Source organism: Oryctolagus cuniculus, chromosome 5, assembly GCF_051225735.1.
Source record: "Oryctolagus cuniculus isolate XC-2025 breed Fujian yellow rabbit chromosome 5, ASM5122573v1, whole genome shotgun sequence".
In the NCBI taxonomy this organism is placed as follows: Eukaryota; Metazoa; Chordata; class Mammalia; order Lagomorpha; family Leporidae; genus Oryctolagus; species Oryctolagus cuniculus.
Window position 1 is genome coordinate 24,042,192 of NC_142871.1, and position 21,480 is coordinate 24,063,671.

At 42.4% G+C, this 21,480-nt stretch overlaps 1 protein-coding gene across 16 annotated transcripts in view; it reads right to left on the minus strand.

The window, feature by feature from the left end:
• Positions 1 to 21,480, minus strand: part of UTRN (utrophin) — a 580,255-nt gene that overhangs the window by 415,450 nt on the left and 143,325 nt on the right. For 11 of the 16 annotated variants that reach the window (XM_089333655.1, XM_089333653.1, XM_089333654.1 and 8 more), the window contains 10 exons: positions 21,025 to 21,117; positions 19,435 to 19,512; positions 19,000 to 19,092; positions 15,156 to 15,328; positions 12,800 to 12,915; positions 11,153 to 11,316; positions 4,662 to 4,865; positions 3,548 to 3,729; positions 2,359 to 2,509; positions 670 to 789 (listed from right to left, as the gene is read on the minus strand). In XM_089333655.1, the coding sequence (XP_089189781.1) occupies positions 670 to 789; positions 2,359 to 2,509; positions 3,548 to 3,729; positions 4,662 to 4,865; positions 11,153 to 11,316; positions 12,800 to 12,915; positions 15,156 to 15,328; positions 19,000 to 19,092; positions 19,435 to 19,512; positions 21,025 to 21,117 (1,374 nt within the window). The remainder of the gene's footprint in view (positions 1 to 669; positions 790 to 2,358; positions 2,510 to 3,547; positions 3,730 to 4,661; positions 4,866 to 11,152; positions 11,317 to 12,799; positions 12,916 to 15,155; positions 15,329 to 18,999; positions 19,093 to 19,434; positions 19,513 to 21,024; positions 21,118 to 21,480) is intronic. The other 5 variants (XM_089333656.1, XM_089333657.1, XM_089333662.1 and 2 more) reach the window with 1 other exon arrangement.

Genomic DNA, 21,480 nt, shown 5'->3' on the forward strand with positions numbered 1-21,480 from the left:
CACCCTCGTGGGAGACCTGGAGGAAGCTCTTGGCTCCCAGCTTCGGATCAGTGCAGCTCCACCCATTGGGGCCAACTGGAGAGTGAACCAGTGGATGGAAGTCTTCTCTCTCTCTCTCTGCCTCTCCTTCTCTCTCTGTGTAACTCTAACTTTCAAATAAATAATAAATTTTTAAAAAAAGGAAGTAACCTGATGACGTTCCCACAATGGTTATTGAAATTCACACTTTGATCTACCAAAGAGCCAAGACTATAAAATTCGACACAGCTGAAATTCTCAAACTTTTTTTTTTACATTGCAGATTCGTTGTGCCTCACCACCTAGGATTGAGGTCTGGGTGGAGCCTTGGAATATACATTTTCATTCAAGTGATTTCATTCTTCAAGTGATTCTAAGTAAGTAAGAAGATCTGTGGTCCACTTCTTGAGATAAGTTCTTGTGCTTTCAACTCTTCTACACACAACGAAACTGGAGACAGCACCCTTCCCCACCTAGTCACACCCATGGCTAAAGAAAGGGAATCTATACCTGGGTACATCTGTAACACCCAGGCTGTGGACTCTCAAACCTATCCTTCTCAACAAACACTGAGACAGGACATGAAGAACACAGGCAACATATAGTTGGGTCTCATGCCACAGGGACTGTCCTGCCCCCTGGAGTCCTCACCTGTAATTGCTCCTCCAGAACAGCTGTGGCACTCTCACCACTGTTTTCATCAACAATTACCACCATGTGAGTTAGTGAATTTACCTTCACCTGTTCAGCCTCTAGATCATTTTGCAAACTCTAGAGGGGGAAAAAAAAAAACGAGATAAACCATTATTTCTACTCTTTCACATTTACCTATTTAAAATTCATGCAGTTGTCAGTAGTAATTAAAGATATTTAATGAGGCATTTAAAGTCCCAATCATTACCCTCAGTGTCTACTGATAAAGCAAGCACGTTATACATCTTTCCATTTCATTATGAACTAAAGCAGTTTGAAAATGCAGTGTTGTAACAGATTGCAAATGGAATGTCATCACTTTCATTCCAAGTTTGGGCCAACAGAAAAGACAATGTAGCATAAAAGAGTTGACTGTCTAAACTAGGAATTAAGACAAAAATGTATTATTGGAAAAACTGGGCAGAATTTAAATATACAGAGTCAGAGATCCTCTTACTAGAGCAGTATGGAAAAATGAGAGATAAGGGACAGGCGATTGGCTTAGTGGTTAAGAAACACACTTAAAGGTTAGCCACATTACAGTGTCTGGGTTTAATACTCAGCTCCTGTCCCAGCTCCTGACCCCAGCTTCCTGCCAATGTAGACACTGGGAGGCAGCAGGTTGATGGCTCAAGGAATTGGGCTCCTGCCACCCATGTTGGAGACCTGAATTAAGCTCCCAGATCCCTGCTTTGGACATGGCCCAGTCTGGCCAGTGTAGGTGTCTGGGGAGTGATCCAGCAGAAGGGAGCTCTCTCTGTCTATCTGACTCTCAAGTAAATAAATGTATTTTTAAAACCTGAGAAATAAGTAGAATGCTGTAATCAGAAGCTATTCTGATTAGCTACCCAAGAAAACAACTAAGGATATAGAGTTCACATCTCACTATAGTAGAACCAGATTGAGTTTCCAATATCTGGCTTGTGTTAGCCCCCAGTACTTCCATGCAGCTGGATGCAATCAATCTCTCTCTCTCTCTCTCTCTCTCTCTATCTCTATCTCTATCTCTATCTCTCTGTCTCTCAAGTTATAGACAGTTTACTTAACAGTATCCTAACTGTTATCAAACGCTTCTCAAGTAGGGTTTAAAGCATCCCTATTTATCACTTCACAGATGATTCTTTTGATCAATAAAACTCTCTAAACAATTTGCAGAGGATACTTTTCTCTCTCTCTCTTTGCCTTGACTATAGTTATCTCCCAAACTTGTGAACAAATTAAAGTGTCCACAAATTTTGGATGCTCACACAGTGTCTGATGCTACTGACTCTGAGAAGAAGCCACAGCTTTCCTCGAAGGATGAGCTACAGGTACATCTTAGGATGTGCTATTTAACCCACACTTGCATTAATGTAGACACACTAGGGATCGTAACCACTTAAGGGTCCCAGAACCCTTTCCTAAATCCAATGAGACATGTACATTCACCAGCATGCCGCACAGACCCATGTAAAATTCTACCTGTGCTTTCCCCCCTGCCTCAGCAAGTCACATCCCCATGAACTCTACCCTACAAGCTGCTGAATGAAGAGTGCACAGAGGAAGTGTCCCAATGCCACTGATGAGAAAAGCCATCAGGCTCTGGGAATGCTAAGTGCTGCTCTTTTATATTTGATAAGGCATAAAAGAAATATGAGCCAGGTTTACTTTGTGTTCTTCTAGCAGCTTCTGCAAGGATGTTAAGTCATCGTCCAGGGGGCAGGTTTCCATCTTCTGGATGCGTTCTTCAGTGAGGGTCAGCCAGGCCGAGAGCTGCTGCAGCTGCTGCCGCTGTAGTGCCATCAGCACGTCATGCAGCCTGCCCAGGGGGATGGAGAATTATTCCCATTGCTTTGGGTTTTTTTTTTTTTTTCTTTTACAAAGGCAAACATAGACTCCAGGCTCCAGAGACACGGGGTGAGGGAACACACCCTTGTCTAATCACTTAAAGTAGCATTCAGTCCTTACATATAAACCAGGAATAACACTTTTACTTTCTTCCTAAATGGGGTTCACTAAATGCAGTCAAATGGTGAAAATAACAGCATCCAGTATTCATCTTGAAATCATTGTTTTTCAGTCAGGAATTCCTGCTTATTAAATAGGTGGAAATGACAAAGGAATGCAGTTTGCTGCTTAATATGCAATGCACAAAATGGACAATGATAAAAAACTGCTTTAAAAAAAAAGTTAGAAAATGGAATGGTAGATCTACTACACAGTCTTGTCTTCTTCACACCAAGTTCATGATTATCAGTTTTAATATTACTACAAACTTAACTATCCCCAATAAATATCGTCCTTTTTTGCTGATTTCTATATTTAAACTTTCACCTTTTGGCTTTACTAATACACCAAACAGGAAACAAAGATCATGGAAAATTCCTGCAAAATTTCCAAAAAGGCATGGAAAATTCTAGCAACAGGGATGGGTGTTTAGCCTAGAAGTTAAGATGCCTACATCCCACATCAAAATACTTGGGTTCAATACCTACCTCTGGCTCCTGACTCCAGCTTCCTACTAACACAGCCTGGGATGCAGTGGTCAAGTAACTGGGTTCCCAACACCCACATGGAAAACCCAGATGAAGTTCCCAACTCTGGGCTTTGGCCTGGCCTGTGGCTATTGTGGGCATTTAAGGAGAAATCCAGTATGTGGGAGATGTCTCTGTCTCTCTCTTAGCCTCTCAAATACATAAATAATTCTTTTCATAAAGTAACAAAAATCCAGCTATATTACAAATAAAAAAGGGTCAAAATTTGAAAAGGCAAGTGCCTGGAATGCTGACTTCGACTGGAGCTGACCTGGGCCACTCAGCACAGGGAATACAGTGTGAATTTCATGGCTTTCACTCACCGGGACTGTCTGTCCATGCTCTCCACCCTCAGAGCCTCCCACCTAGCATTCAGCAGAGTCATTTGTTCCTGAATCTCAAACTCCTCTTCATCAGACAGAGTCCCCTGTGTGATGAGCTGGTTACCCGCCTGCAGGACACTCCCCACGCTGCTCTGGTGTGCAGTCAGCTCCATCATAAAGGCCTAGGAAAGCACAACGTGACTACTTGTGAACTGTGGCCTCAGTAATAGTAATAGTAACAATAACAATAATAATAATAATAATAATAATAATGAATAATGTAACCATCAATGCTGTAGAAACGGAGAGCCCAGCAGAGTGCACATAAAGTAGATGCTCATTCAATTTTTAAGCTCTGAAAATAGGAAAAAAAGCACCCAGCATACTTGCAAAGAGAAAGGGATCAAAGAGACCCATGTGACCTCTGATAATACCAGCTGTTTTTAAGTAAATGTTGATTTTCCTATTAAAAGATCATGAATGTCAAATTAGGAGTAAACATAATACATAAAACACCTCATTCTCCCTAGAGGAATTGCTTTGACGCATATTACCATTTCGATTATTTTCGATCCAAAACAACAAATATGATCAATCGACATAAATACACACACAAAAACTGCTTAACCAAAAAGAAATCTCAGCATAGTCAAATTCACTACACTGAAATATATCCTCAAGATGGCAGGAAACTTTCATTTCATAAGGTTGTACAAGAATACTGGGTATGACATTTGCTTAATAATACAACAAATACAAATATGATGTCCCATAAACACTCAAAACCTAAACACCTGGTGTGCTGATTAGTCATTTCATTTTTTAACTATAGCAACACACTTTAGAAAGGAGCAATGCTATGCATTGATTTCCATCAATGGTTCTATAAAATATAGAAGATATCATAAAATTCAAATCTGAAATCTAATTCTGACACACAATTAATCACCCACATCAGTTTTATAAAAAAAGCCCTAGCTGCATATCCTAAGTCCTGAAACACACTGTGACCTTTCTGTAGAGCACAATTCAACAACCAACATCAGGGTGTAGACCCTGGTCCAGGCACAGGACCCACGGCGGAGGCATCTGCGCACGAGCCATAGATAATTACTTCATGAGTTGCAAACTGGTCTTTAACTTCTTCAACGTCGTCAGAAATCTCGTCCTGCTCCTGGAACGTGTCCTCGGCAGAAAGCAGCCAGGTCAGAACTTCCTCCAGTGCTATCTGGTAACTGTCCAGATCCATATCCACCTCGGTGACAGTGCTGGGGGTTTCGGCCCGGGGACCCTCCTGCTCCTCCTCTGGCGCTGTGCTCTGGAAAAACAAAACCAGCAATAACTCTCGGTTATCCTGAACATGAGAAATGTTCGACAAGGACACAGTGTATACAGAACCCAAGGTAGGCACCACCTCGTGCTAGGCACGGATCCAGTTCTCAGGAGTCAGGCGAGCAATACTGTCAATTAGTCAGAAAGCAATTACTGAGCTGGCAAACTCAGGATGGCAAAAGGTACAAAAACAGCCAGCAAGCAAGAGTTCTGTATTCAAGGAGATTCTAATAGGGTTGGGGAGAGGGAAATAGCAACAAAAAAAGTCAGTGCTGAATGGATAAAAATAAATGGCTGTTAGCAAAGTGATAAATGTCATGGTCCCAAAAAAAGGGTGCCCTTGGGGTTCACCAAGAGCTAAAATAGTAAGCAAAGTTTCATGGAGGAGCTGGAAAAGTTGGGCCTTGGATATGGAGGTAATTTGCAGAAAGAGAGGGAGATGAGAACTTTGCTTTGACCCCTGGTTAAAATGCTTGCTCTGAATTGCATTTTAATATTGTGCATTAGACACTGAAAGAGAGCCACACACACAGGTCAGGGTACTGATTACATTTATTTATTGCTTGTGGAGGCAACTGCCCTCTTGTTTACACAACTGGCCATTTTTAAGGAGCTCATGAAATAAATTCTACTCAACCTCTTTCTAAGCAACTATTGCCTTGTATAGGAACACTTTAGGATCTTATCACCAAAACTATTGTCACCCTCATCCTTTTGTTCCCTGCCAGAGCAAAACTTCTTTGAAACTTACAGCCTCCGCTTTATCACCTTTCATTCAAAGTTTTTAAATAGAATCTTTCAAACATACTGAAATGCACAGAGTGGGCTGGCGCTGTGGTGTAGAGGGTGGGGCCACAGCCTGCAGTGCCAGCATCCCACGTGGGCCCTCCATTGGAGGTAAAGAACCATCTAGAGCCATCCAGAAGCCTCAACTGCAAACTCCTAAACCCCGCCCTCCACTTTACTATCCTATAGGCATACCAAACCACATCCATAACTAAACCCTCCATTGCTTTCCCTAAACTTGTTTCCCCTCAGGCTTTCCCATTTCTTGGATATATTTTTAAACTTTTTTTAAAGATTTATTTATTTATATGAAAGGCAGAGTTACAGAGAGGCAGAGGAAGAAAGAGAGAGAGATCTTTCATCTGCATATTCACTCCCCAAATGGCCTCTGATTCACTCTCAAACCTGCTAGGCCAATCAGAAGCCAGGAGCCAGGAGCTTCTTCCAGGTTTTGTACGTGAATGCAGGGACCCAAGGACTTGGGCCATCTTTTATTGCTTCCCCAAGCCATAGCCCAGAGCTGGATCAGAAGTGGAGCAGCCAGGACTTGAACTGGCACCCATATGGGATACCAGCACTGCAAGCTGCAGCTTTACCTGCTATGCCACAGCACCAGCCCCAGAATTTATTTTATTTATTTGAAACACATATCTAGACCAAGAGAGAAAGAGACAGACACAGAGGTCTTCTATCTTCTGGTTCACTCCTCAAAGGCCACAATGACCGCCAGGGCTGAGCCATGCCAAATCCAGGAGCCAGGAGTGTCTTCCGGGTCTCCCTGGTAGGTGGAGAGGCCCAACCACTTGGGTCATCCTCCACCATCTTTCTGGGTGCATTAGCAGGGAACTGGATCAGAAATTGAGTGGCTGGGACTTTAACCAGTGCCCATATGAGACGCTGACGTTGCAGGTGCTGGCTTCACCTGCTACACCACAGAGCCAGCCGCTCCTATTCTGTAAATGACCCCTCATGCACCTAAGGACTTCAGCTGAAATCTGGGAGCCAGCCTCAGTTTCCCTCTTTCTTTCACCTCCCATACTTAATACGTAAGCAATCTCTACCTTCAAAATTTGTCCTAAATCCACACAAACCTTTCCATCTCCACAACCACCCATATCTCTCCTCTGAACTAGAACAGCCTGATAACAAGTGTTTTCACTTTCCTGTTGACCACCCTATTCCTAATTCATCAATTCATTTGTCGACACAGCAGCCAGAATTCTGCTGTTTGTTTATTTAAGGGGCTGAGAGACAGAAAAACTGCGACAATTCAACCATTTACTCCCCAAGTGCCCACCATGGCCTGAATTGGGCCAAGGCCAAAGCTGAGAACTGGGAATAAAATCCAAGTCTCCCATGTAAGTGACAGGAACCCAACTACTCGAGTCAACACTGCTGCTTCTCAAGGTGTACACTGGCCAGGGAGCTGGAGCCACGAGCCAGAGCTGGGTATCAATCCCAAGCACACTGGCATGGAAGCAGGCATCTTAACTGGCTGAGACTTAACCACGAGGCCAAATACTGCCCCTAGAATGATGTTCTGAAAATGCTATCACATCCTAAGACTTCCCTGCCTAAAACCTTTCATTACTTTCTCAAAACTCCTAATCTAAAATTCTTAACATAGTTTACAAAAACCATGATAGCAAGACACACACACACACACACACATATGGGGGGGGGGGGGGAGTGAATTTTGATAGGTTTATCAGAGAAAACTTCTCTGAAAAGTTTCCATTTAAAATAAGGAAAAGTGGGAAGCTTGCCAGCCAATAGTGGATAGAAGAGCATTTCACGGAGGGGAAAAATCCATGTGCACAAGAATCTTGGGCAAAAAGAGGGAAAAGTCCACCATGACCAATGTGTGCAAGTAGGCTGGGTCTCATTAACTACAAGGGAAGGAAAAGTCTTTAACATGAAGACTGGAATAGAAGGCAAATACACACAAAAGGCCCTCAGGAGGAAGAATCAGATGAATGCAGCAATGTGGGTACAGGAGTTAAATAATAAACCAGTGAGGGGGCCGGCGCTGTGGCGTAGCCGTAAAGCTACCGCCTGCAGTGCCGGCATCCCATATGGACCCTGGTTCGAGTCCTGGCTGCTCCATTTCCAATCCAGCTCTCTGCTGTGGCCTGGGAAAGCAGCAGAAGATGGCCCAAGTCCTTGGGTCCCTGCACCCATGTGGGAGACCTGGAGGAAGATCCTGGCTCCTGGCTTCGGATTGGCACAGCTCCAGCTGTTGTGGCCATCTGGGAAGTGAAGCAGTGGAATGGAAGACCTCTCTCTGTCTCTCTCTCTCTCTCTCTCTCTCTCTCTCTCTGCCTCTCCTTCTCTCTCTGTGTAACTCTGAATTTCAAATAAATAAATCTTTAAAAAAAAAAAAAAAACAGTGAGCACAAAGTTGAAACAACGGAAAATCAAGAGAGAGATTGTACCAAAGACAGAGAAAGGAAAAATGATTAAATCCTGGACTTAAAATCCTGAAATTCGGGGCCAGTGCTGTGGCATAGCAGGTAAAGCTGCTGCCTGCAGTACCTACATCCCATATAGGTGCCAGTTTGAGACCTGGCTGCTTTACTTCTGATCCAGCTTTCTTCTATGGCCTGAGAAGGAAGTAGAAGATGGCCCAAGTCCTTGGACCCCTGTACCTGTGTGGGAGACCTGGAAGAAGCTCCTGGCTCCTGGCTTCAGATGGGTGTAGTTCTGGCTATTGTGGTCATCTGGGGAGTGAATAGATGGAAGACTTTCTCTCTCTCTCTCTCTCTCTCTCTCTCTCTCTCTACCTCTCAATCTCTCTCTCTCTTTCTCTCTCTCTCTCTGCCGCTGCCTCCCTGTAACTCTTCATTTCAGATAAATAAATAAATCTTTTTAAAAAATCCTGAAATAGTTGAGCTAAAATGACTCTGGATATCATGTAGGACACCAAACCCCACACTATAAAGAGGATATGTAAGAACAAAGGAAGTTAGTGAGGAGTAAGGTCACTTCGATAACACTCCAACAGCTCTGAGGTGTGAGATGGACAGTATTATCCAAATGCAAAAGTTCAGGAGGTATTAATCAGAACACATGGGTACACTTTCAACTGATAGATATGTAAGGACAAATGCAAGAATTATTTACTGGTCACATAATGCTCTCAGCGTATATCTATAGAAAGGAAAGAGCCAGGAGGAAGACTGGCCATTGGCAGTCATTGGACAGTAGTGAAGGGGAAGTATGTCAAAAAGTAGATGATCAAAACTTGGTCACATTTTATTTCTTCATTTAACATCACTCAACTTTCAAGACACTAACAAAAGCATGCAAATGAAGAGGTTCGTGTTAATACAATTGTTCTCAAACAGTGGATGGATTCTGCAATTGTTATCATGTCAACCTGAATCCTAAACAGAATTCTTATTTGAAATAGGCAAATGGCCTGAACTGTAGGAATTAACAAAACTCCCCTTCCTAACAAAAAGGAACACCAATCCAATAAACAAATGACTCTAGGGGACAGTGTTGTGGCATAGCGAGTGGGCCCACCACCTGTAGCACCAGCATCCCATATGGGCACCAGTTTGAGTACCAGCTGCTCCACTTCCAATCCAGCTCTCTGCTATGGGAAAAAGCAGTGGGAAATGGCCCAAGTCCTTGTGCCCCTGCACCCGTGTGGGAGACCCTGAAGAAGTTCCTGGCTCATGGTTTTGGATCGGCCCAGCTCTGGCCGTTGCGGCCATCTGGGGAGTGAACCAGCAGATTTCTCTTTCTCTCTCCCCCTCTGCCTCTCCTTCTCTCTCTCTGTATAATAAAATAAAATCTTTGAAATAAATGAATAAATAAAATGACTCTAAAACCAAATGATAAACCCAGAAGATGAAGCCCTCTAAAAAGGCATCTGGTTAATGCAGAATAGTGAGTACACTACCAAGGGCAAATGAGTTGCAGTATTTTCCTGTCAATCATAAGAAGTTGGGGCTGTTCCTGAGCAGAACTTAATTTTCAAAACTAAGAGAAAAAGCCAAAGCTCACAATCAGACCCTCTAAAATTCTAAAAATCATGCTATTTTTGAATGGAAGAGAACAAAAGAACTGGTACATAACAGCCAAAGAAAATCTAAAATAATAAGCGCTGTGGATCTCAGAGGTCTCGGAAGCATGCGATGTCAGAATATTATAATGTGGAAATTAAGTGACATTTTACAAAAGAAACATGTTGAATGAGAATATCAAAGCAAAGTAGGAGGAAAAATTATAATAATTACAGCTGCTGTTATTACAAAGTTCAGATACTCCGAATTCATTATCTTCATGACACAGTGGGTAGATTTAACCACGTTTTGAAAAACTGTGTTTGAGAGGTTTAGAAATTGATCACAAACAAGCAGAGATAGTATAAAATTTAAACTCCTAAGCCCAGGCTTTCTGCCTGTGTAAATGTCTTTCTTATCATTATGACAGCCACATACGGCTCTTACTTACAGGGTTGCTAAACTGCTGGACTAAGTGATTTTTAAGAACAGGTATAACTCATAGGATTCTCATAGGATTTTATGAACGAAGAAGACTGGTTAGACTAAATTTTGACAGGCAGAGTGGACAGTGAGAGAGAGAGACAGAGAGAAAGGTCTTCCTTTTGCCATTGGTTCACCCTCCAATGGCCACCGCCGCCGGCGCGCTGCGGCCGGCGCACCACGCTGATCCGAAGCTGGGAGCCAGGTGCTTCTCCTGGTCTCCCATGTGGGTGCAGGGCCCAAGCACTTGGGCCATCCTCCACTGCACTCCCGGGCCACAGCAGAGCTGGCCTGGAAGAGGGGCAACCGGGACAGAATCCGGCGCCCCGACCGGGACTAGAACCCAATGTGCTGGCACCGCAGGCGGAGGATTAGCCGCAGCGCCGGCCTAGACTAAATTTAAAAAAGATAAAAGATGGACTGATTCAAGGCTAGATAATTGAGAGAAAAACATTTATGATATTATTTGCATTTCCTTAAATTAATTCATTGATACCCTGCTAAAGGAAATCATACTAAGCCCTTGGATGAAAATTCACCAAATAGTATACTGCAGATAAGTGAAATAAGAATATGTGATAGCCCTTTGTGAGAATATAATAAGAAAAGTTCACTTTTTAATGGCAAAAAAAATGGAAAGAAAATTAAGACTTAGAAATAAAGACTAGGCTGACATGAGAAAAATCACCTTGAGCACATGACAGAAGATGGCAAGTAGATGATGGAAAAGCATAGGGTCTTGCTCACCCTGGACCCCACCTCCAGCCCTGTGGTATGAAATAATAGTTCTGTTCTTCGTAAAGTGGGGTAAGATATGACTTCTGTTACACACACGGGAGAACACACTCACAGATAAACTGAACTGCTTAGGATAATGTGCACCAAGAAACCCAGATGTTCTCGGTCAAGAAGAGAATCCTTGGCAGGTGCTTTTATCTAGTACCTGTGACAAAACACATATAGCAAGTCAACTGTTTTGGTAAAAATTTACCTGTACCTGTATATTAATTTCTTCTTCACATTCTTTCTTATACTTCCTTGGGAGGGTCTCTACCTCACGGATAGCATCTATAGTGACTTGCTGAGGCAGCACTTCAAACAACGATGTTAAATACATAATTATGGATTTCTTGTCAGGAAGCTGAACAGCAACATCTAAAGGTGGAAGAAAATAAGAACCTTCTTAAATTAGATGTCCAAAATATGTGAATTGCTCAATATTGGATATAAAATAGCTCTCCTTAGTACTCATAAACAATCCCTAATATAGTAAATAATTTTTGTATTGCCGTAACTCAGTCAGTTGCTATTTCATATCACAATCTATAAGAAAGAAGCAAAAAGGAGTCCTTCTTTTTCTTCGGCATCCCATTTCTTCCCTGAAAGGTTACCCCAAAATGCTCAAAGATACGCTGCCGTGTATTACCACAATGAAACAGACTTTAGTCTTTGGCCTATTCAAGAGAAATTATGTTTGCCATAACTGAACACAGCTATTCCCTCAAGTCCTTCAAACAGGAGTGTTACTTGAATGAACCATTACAGAACCAGGAATTGACACTTATGTTATGTCAACCCTGCAAGCTTCATAACCAAAGGCTTCAGATCATATGTAATTCACACAATCATATGAAATTCACACAAAAATGTATTTAAGTAACTACACGAAGTCCTGAATTATCTAAATAATTATTTATTTTCCTAAAGCTTTAAATCCTACTTTAGGGGTTGGCACTATGGCATAGAGGATAAAGTTGCCACTTGCAGTGCCAAGATCCCATCTCATATGGTCACCAGTTGGAGTCCAAGCTGCTCCACTTCTGATCCAGTTGCCTGTTAATGTGCCTAAGAAAGCAGTGGAAGATGCACCCCATATGGGAGATCTGGAAGAAGCTCCTAGCTCCTGGTTTTGGATTGGCCTAGCTCCAGCTGTTGCAGCCATTTGAGGAGTGAACTAGCAGAAGGAAAAACTCTCCCTCTCTCTGCCTCTGCCTTTCTGCAACTCTGCCTTTCAAATAAACAAATCTTTAAATAAATAAATAAATCCTACTTGATACAGATAACTATTATCCAAAGATATAATTAAATTTTTATCAAAAGTATTCTTCAAATTCTAAATACAAAATACTGAGGCCAGCTCTGTGGTGTAGTGGATGAAGCAGTCTCCTGCAGCTCTGGCTATATGGGTGCTGGTTCAAGTTCCAACTGTACCACTTCCTATCCAGCAGCTCCCTACTAATGCACCTGGGAAAGCAGCAGAGAATGGCCCAAGTGCTTGGGACCCTGAACCACATGGGAAACCTGGAAGAAACTACCTCCTGGCTTCAGCCTACCCCAGCCTTGGCCATTGCAGCCATTTGTGGAGTGAACCAGCAGACAGAAGACCTCTCTCTCTCTGTCTTTCTCTCTCTCTCTCTCTCACTCTGCCTTTCAAATACATAAAATAAATCTTTAAAAAACAATAATATACAAAAAGTACTAACAATTTGTCTGCAATAAAAAGTCTTGTACCTATAGTTGAAAAAAGATTCTACAATTTTCCTGATTCATTCCAAAAAGGGGGGAAAAAACCCACTACTTTTCAAGCATTCAAAATTACAAAGCAAAATCAATTCTGAAAGTAAACATTAAACAGTACCTTCAGGATCTAACAGCTTTTCAATACCCAAGTAAGTCTGAGCCTTGCTGAAGGCATGTTCCAGCCTCTCAATTGGGGACATTTTGACAACTTTGTCCCAGCTGAAGAGATCAGGTCTGAAAAGCCAAGTAAATAAAATGCAATGAAGATGAAATATACAAAATCAAAGCAGCTATTGTTATAACCTAATTTAATTCATTTTTAGATGTTTTTACCATGATATCTCAAAGATATGTCAAGTATATAATATTTGAAAGTAACTTACCACTATGAAAATTTTAACTATAAGTTCATTGCTTTGGTAGATTTCTGGGTTAACCATTGAAAGACTAGAAAAGAACTACTTCATATTTCCCAAATAATAAAAGAAAAAAAGGAAGGTGGGAATGCCAATCAATACAAAGGAAGGCAAAGAAAAATGCACAGAAAATGTAGCAGAAGTGTCTTCAAACTAGGTGGTAAAAATGAACCTAAATATATCCATTATCACAGTGTAAGTTAATGAACTAAATTCTCCACTTGAAAGACCAGAATTGGCAGAATAGAAAAAACAGTTCTAATGAGTTCATAGGAGATTTCTAAAATAAGGCCTTGAGAATTCCCTCCAATCACGGTCCTATAGGCTATTATTAATTGGCATTTCATTTCTGTCTTGATTTTTTTAACCCCACAAAATTGAACATTATTCTTGCTTTGAGCTATCCAAAAGTTCACTATCTTTCTCTGTTCTTGTCTAGCAGACCCTCCGACCTTCCACAATCTCCTCCACTGCCCAGTTCCCTCCCAGACCTCATCTCCTTCTACTATACCCTCCCCATACAGGCCACCACTACTCCTGTAGCCCACCATGCTAGGTTCCTCTTCTTGCTGATTGCATTTTTTCTTTCAGCATATTTACCATTTCTATGTACTATACAATTTGCATTTTTTTAAATTTATTGTCCATCTCCTTCTTTGAAATTTCCACCTCTTTTGTTCTCTGCTATGTACAGTGTGTATACACTCATATGTATTTATTGAATCAATTAATTAATAGATGGAGAAAAGTAATGGCTAAAATTCAAGACATTCTTGATAAAATCTCCCAACCTACTAGGAACTGAGTGAAACCTTTTCAGACTCATAAAGGAGTGGTAGAAGATTCAGTGGGAAGGTAGGTGCATTATTTAACCTCATAAAAAACACAATATATCCAAAAAGCTATAGCAAACATCATTCTTATGGTAAAACATTAAGAGAGCTACCTTTATTATCAAGAAAAAATCCTTCTGCTCACAATCATCAATTCAAATCAACAACGAATTAAAGGACAAGGCAAAAGGAAGAACAAAAACAGAAGAAGAAACAATTCAAGGACATTCTAAACATCCCTTGCCCCAACTCCACCTTCCAGAAAACCCACAGTCTATAAAAACAAACCCACTACAACTTGTAAGGATTTAATACATTTGCAGAAGTAAGATGTAGAAAAATGTCTATTTTAAAATATGAACAAAGACCATAGAGGAAATGAAATGAGAATATTAATAATTTATAATAGCAATATAACATAATTTTGCCCTTAGCAAAACTTATTTTTTGAGTATGGCTATGCACTTAGTTATGTATAGATAACCAATTGTCTCAACATCCATTAATCTGCAGTATCCACTCAATTTTATGTTTTCCTATATAATGAGAATATTTCTTAGATCTTTATTCTCTTAGGTTGAACCAAATGAAACTGTTGTTCTTGTATATCAAAAACACTCCAGTCTTGGCAACTTTATATGGTTCAGTCTATTATTATATTAGTTTATATTTATTTGTAGTACTGCATGTCTAACTCGTATAGCTTCATATTTACTTTTGGTTTCTTTGTGGAACGCATCTCAGTAGCTCTTCTTCTGGACTATCCTAGTTATTCTTGGGCATTTGATCTTCTTTACATAATTAGAATCTATTCACAAGTTTCACCAAAAAAAAAAAAAAAAGCATTTGGCTATTTTTAATTGGTGTTGCATTGACTTTATAGAGTTTTACTTTTGGTATGGGGGTAAAAGCTAACACAATTCTTTGTGTATGTTACTGGTTAGTGCTGAATGTGCCACAATGAATAATTCAAACTATTTTACATTTTTCAACTCAAAAATATGTAATAGAAGCCATGGCCATTGCACTCTGGCATTGAAGTCCTGTGACAATGAAAACTTGATGGGTTGTCTTCTCTCACCATACTTCTTTCCTTGGTGTTTTGGTACAGCACATGCAGAGAGGGTGGCAGGTGGGGAAGGGACTTTAGGGAGGAGCAGCAGGGGAGGGACACACAGGAGAAACAGACTTGTAAAGCCCACTGCCAACGGGAGTAAGGTCTCACTTGTGTCGGTGGAGCACAGCATTAAAGGCAAGTCCATCTGTCCAGCTGGTGGTGAAGTTGAGGACATTGACGGAGCTGTAGGGCCTGGTGGTCTGACGCACCCAGCTCAGCAGGATCTTCTCGCTGTTGGTCTGCTGCAGGTCCAACATGACAGCCTTCATGACATCTTTGACCTGTTTGAGAGAAAGCACATTTGCCATAACTGGACAGAGCTATTCCCTCAAGTCTCTCAATAAGAATTATAAAAGTTAACCATTATGGATCAGGGAATTGGAACTCATTTTCTTTCAAATGTTTCCTTTAAACAGAAGGTTTAGATTTTTTAACAGAACAGAAAGTTTTAACAGTAATTATTTTGGGTTCCAGGGTTTGGAGGTGATTTTTACCTCTTTCATATATTATTGTATTTTTCTGTATCATAGACAATACTTGTACTATGCTGAATTAACATTACTTTCTTCTCACAAAAAGTCAGTATTTTAATACTCTTCATTTAAAAACACCTTTTCGTATAAAGAAAACAGTTTTTATTTTCTACAAAAATGAAAAAGAAAGAAGGAACTTTTGACTTACTACAAAATCAAAGACTAGGGGGCTGGTGTTGTGGCATAGCAGGTAAAGCTGCCACCAGCAATAATGGCATCCCCTATGGGTTTGAGACCCAGCTGCTCCACTTCTGATCTAGCTCTCTGTTAATGCATCTGGGAGAGCAGCAGAGGATGGCCCAAGTGCTTTGGGCCCTGCATATGTGTGGGAGACCCAGATGAAGCTCCAGGCTACTGGCTTTGACCTGGCCCAGACCCGGCCCAGACCCACCCATTGCAGCCATTTGGGAAATGAAGATTGATCTCTCTCTCTCTCTCTCTCTCTCTCTCTCTCTCTTTCTCTCTCTCTCTGTATCTGTATCTCCCTCCCTCTCTGTATCTGTCTTTAAAATAAATAAATAACTCTTTTAAAAAAGTCAGAGTGAAGAATCTTTTCTGATCACAGTAACAATTATCTCTAGAACAAACATTATATGTAATTATTCTATAACACTACATATATTTTATGGAAGTACTCAAAAGAATGCTGTGATACATTAAAAGGACACAGGAGCAGCCGGCGCCGCGGCTCACTGGGCTAATCCTCCGCCTAGCGGCGCCGGCACACCGGGTTCTAGTCCCGGTCGGGGCGCCGGATTCTGTCCTGGTTGCCCCTCTTCCAGGCCAGCTCTCTGCTGTGGCCCGGGAGTGCAGTGGAGGATGGCCCAGGTGCTTGGGCCCTGCACCCCATGGGAGACCAGGAAAAGCACCTGGCTCCTGGCTCCTGCCATCGGATCAGCGCGGTGCGCCGGCCGCAGCGCGCCGGCCGCGGTGGCCATTGGAGGGTGAACCAACGGCAAAAGGAAGACCTTTCTCTCTGTCTCTCTCTCTCACTGTCCACTCTGCCTGTCAAAAAAAAAAAAAAAAAAAAAGGACACAGGAGCCAACTTAAGGGGCTTAAACTAGCCAAATCTAGGAAAACTTGAACATCAAAATGAAGAATAAAGATAAAGAATTGTAAACTTATGTAAAGCTCCATGATTTATCAGCTAACATATAAATGAAGGGAAGGATGGATGGATGGTTAGATAAAGACAGATAAACAAGAGACAAAAGAAAGCTATTCCTTAAAAGTGAAGGGCCAACAAACAAACAGAAGAAATGGTGGTCAGCGCCGTGGTTCAATAGGCTAATACTCCGCCTTGTGGCGCCGGCACACCAGGTTCTAGTCCCAGTCGGGGTGCCAGATTCTGTCCCGGTTGCCCCTCTTTCAGTCCAGCTCTCTGCTATGGCCCGGGAGTGCAGTGGAGGATGGCCCAAGTCCTTGGGCCCTGCACCCCATGGGAGACCAGGAGAAGCACCTGGCTCCCGGCTTCAGATCAGTGCGGTGCGCCGGCTGCAGCGCGCCAGCCGCGGTGGCCATTGGAGGGTGAACCAACGGCAAAGGAAGACCTTTCTCTCTGTCTCTCTCTCTCTCTCACTGTCCACTCTGCCTGTCAAAAAATAAATTAAAGAAGAAGAAGAAGAAGAAGAAATGGTGAAATTGAAAATCATTATTTGTCAGGCATCTTAGTAAAAATTGATCCAGGTGAGAATTATGAAAGGGGGCCAACACTGTGGCATAGCGGGTAAAGCTGCCGCCTGCAGTGCAGGCATCTCATATGGGTGCCGGTTCAAGTCCTGGCTGCTCCAGCTCTCTGCTATGGCCTGGGAAAGCAGCAGAAGATGGCCCAAGATGGCCCAAGTGCTTGAGCCCCTGCACCCATGTGGGAGACCCAGAAGAATCTCCTGGCTCCTGACTTTGGATCGCCACAGCTCCAGCCGTTGTGATCATTTGGGGAGTGAGCCAGCAGAGGGAAGATCTCGATCTCTCTCTCTCTCTCTCTCTCTCTCTCTCCCTCTCTCTGCCTCTGCCTCTCTGTAACTGTGCCTTTCAAATAAACAAACAAATCTTTAAAAATAATTATGAAAGGACACTAAAACTCCAGATAAAAGTTTGATAAGTAGCTGAATATTCACACAGTCTCAAAGTACATCCCGACAAGGTACCGCTAAATAACAATGAGTAGCCGCTTTGCAATGGAGAAGCATGGCGCTATCATCTTAACAAGTTTAACCCTTACAAAAAGGTCTAATGGACATGGGCCCCCCGATATTGTACACTGAGAAGAACTCAACATCAGATGTATGGCATCCCTCCCAAAAATGAATAACCTGTATCTCTGAGAAACCATTAGCTAAGCCCACACAGAGGGAGATTCTCCAAAACAGCCAGCCAATAGTCTTTAAAAATAGCAATAATGTGAGGAAGGGGAAACAAAGGCTAAAGAGACCAATAAATGAATGATCTTAGATTGACATTCTCCATAAGATCTGTACATTTGTACTTGTACTTTCAAAGTTATTATCCCGATTTTAATAGTTATGGTTTTAGTCTCTAATAATATAATTTTATATTAATATACAAAAATATATAATACTTATTATGGCTTTAATATTATGCATGCTATATTATTATGTTGACATACCATGGTTAGTTACATAAGACAGTCCCCTGTTTTTAGACGAATGTCATGATTTTAGAAAATCACACTAAAGATTTTTGGTATGGGAGAGAAAGTGAGCAAAAGAAATAATACAACTAGTAACATTTAAGGAATCTGAATGAAAGGTATCTGGGAATTCTTTAAACTATTCTTGCAATTTTTCTATAAGTCTGAAATTATGTAAGTTTATAAAATTAAATATAACAAAAGTAGCTACTTTTTTTTTTTCCTGTACAAGGAAAATGTATCAGTTTGCCAGCTTCTGCCACTCAAACTGATTAGGGTTCAAATGTGCTTCCCCCAAGTTTCACATACTGAAGTCCTAACCCTCCATTACTCAGAATGGGGCCTTACTTGGAAATGAAGTCAGTGCTAGGAGGAAGTCATATCTGAGTTTGGGCAGGGGGTTTGGCTGATTCCAACATGACTGGTATCCTTACAAAAAGGGAAATTGGGACACAGAACTCATAGATGCAGAATACCATGTGAAGATGGGGGCTTTGCTGCCGCATGCCTACAAACCCCAAAGACTGCCAACAAACCGGAAGCTAGGAGAGAGACAAGCAACAGATTCTCCCTCAGAGCCCTTGGGAGGAACCAACACGGCTGACACCTTGAAACCACCCTTTGGTACTGAGAGTGTGAATTTCTGACGTTCTAGGCTAGCAGTTTGTGGTACTTGGTTACAACAGCCTCCCCGCCCCCCCCCACCCCCAACTATGCCACAAAGAATACGTTTTCCACTTTGACGGAAAAAAGGTTGGAAATGCCCACCTGCCAGTGCAAAATAATGCTCCAGAGTAATCCCAGTGTCAGCTTGTGATTGCCATCCACGATGTCAGTTCCTCCTATGTTCACTAATTCCACCTGTGAACACAAAGGCACAGCTTCAAAGACCACCACTTCCCCAAAGCCCAGGTTTTTGTTTTATCACACCTGAACTGGATGATAAGAGAAGTTTCATTTTTAGAGAACTGGGAAAGCCTATAGCTCAAAAATGTGTTATTGAAACAGCAGATCAATAAAGCCACCAGAAAAAAAAAAACATGTGACAGTTTCCACTGTCACACAAAAGTCTCAATGGTTCTCATAAGAAAACTGTTCCCATGTATCACCCGATGTCAATGCGTAGGGCAGGTGACTGGTTTCACAGGAAATCATGCTGGTGGCAGCAGGACCCTTCCCCACACAGTCACACCCCAAGCTTACATTGTTCTGGTGCAAAACCTGCAGCACTCTGTTGACGTTATTTAAGGCATGCACCCTGGTGGAGCCACGTTCCTTTGGCTGGAAAATAAAACACAAAAGCAAGTAAGTCTCACCACTCCTCCAGGTCCTGACAAACAGGTATGGAACAGCAGCTGAGCACCCTGGAGGCGAGTGTTCAGTTTGCAAATTCCTCAACTAGAACATCTTCAGATACAGGTTTCCTAATTTCCCTGAACACTGGAATCTCTTAGCTTCAGAATCTACCAGCACCTGTGTCCTACCCCACCCTGAGGGCTGTGATGTTAATGGGTCTAGGGTGTGATATGGGTTTGGAATTTTTTTTTTTTTTTAATATTTTTTTTTTTTTTTTTGACAGGCAGAGTGGACAGTGAGAGAGAGAGACAGAGAGAGAAAGGTCTTCCTTTGCCGTTGGTTCACCCTCCAATGGCCGCCGCTGCAGCCGGCGCACCGCGCTGATCCTGGCAGGAGCCAGGTGCTTCTCCTGGTCTCCCATGGGGTGCAGGGCCCAAGCACCTGGGCCATCCTCCACTGCACTCCCTGGCCACAGCAGAGAGCTGGCCTGGAAGAGGGGCAACCGGGACAGAATCCGGCGCCCCAACCGGGACTAGAACCCGGTGTGCCGGCGCCGCAAGGTGGAGGATTAGCCTATTGAGCCACGGCGCCGGCTGGGTTTGGAATTTTTTAAATACTTCCCCAGAGATACTAACACTCAGACAAGGTCGGGAGCCAATGCACTAGGAATGAAGCTTCTTTTATCTACAACAGGTCTGGAGGCAGATTTAGGAGAGGATAGGGTCCCTTTTCCCTGCACATGTGTGAGCGACAGAGCAAGGAGGCCTGAGAGGCACCATTCCAGGCTGCAGCTAGCATTACAAGAACCCACCTGGCAAGCAGGAATCCCCCACCTGCAGCAAGAAGACCTGAGCAGCTGCTTTCCACCTCACTAGCCAGGGAACCTTATCTGAGAGAGGGATCAGACCCTCCAACAGGTGCCTTCCCACCACCTGGAGGTCAGAAGCAAGAGTTTAACAGCCCCAGGCTTTGTTAAGAAAGGAATTCATCTTTGGGAGAGCATTTCTCTGTACCCTTACAGTAATTCTACCTCTAGTGTAAAAACCTTCACCCATCAAAGGCATTCTCTTCATTAGCAGAGTTGTTTCTATGTGAGAGTAGAGCACCTTACACACACATAACAGAGTTGGATTTGGTGAAGAAACCAATAAAACAGAATAAAAACAGATGACATCCTCCTTAAAAACTAAGTATTTAAATATCTGCTAAATGGCACTTAAATGTGATTTCTCATATTCTACTATTCAGAACATTGGGCCCTCTGTACAAATCCATTCTCAGACAGTCTCTGAGCAATAAACATTTAAGATCATTTCATTTTTGATGAAAGTCCTCAAGAAAGCTTCACTATACCACTCTATCAAAGCATTAGTTAAACCACTTTTTTTTAACATTCCTCTTTGACTTTACAATTTAGGCACCCACTCTGGGTCTTCAAGTATTCATCATGCCCAGAGAAACTCGGTTAGCCTCGTCCTCCGAGATGACTTCTCTCACCTGGGATGTTCCTGTGAGGCCTTCTAAGAGATCCAGCAGCTTCCTTCCATCTTTCAGGTCTGTGAACATATCACTGATGGGCGGCTTCCCACTCTGCAAAGGAAAAAATAAAATACCAGGTAGTTCAGCAACAAAAATTCCATATACTTTTTTTAAGATTTTTTTTTATTTATTTGAAAGAGTTACAGAGACAGGTAGAGACAGAGAGAGAAGTCTTCCATCCACTGGTTCACTCCCAGATGGCCACAACTGCTGCTGCTGTGCCAATCTGAAGCCAGGAACCAAGAGCTTCTTCCAGACCTCCCATGTGGGTACAGGGGCCCAAGCACTTGGGCCACCTTCTGCTGCTTTCCCAGGCCATAGCAGAGAGCTGGACTGGAAGAGGAGCAGCCGAAACTAGAACCAGAGCCCATATGGGATGCCGGCACTGCAACCCATAACCCATTGTGCCACAGT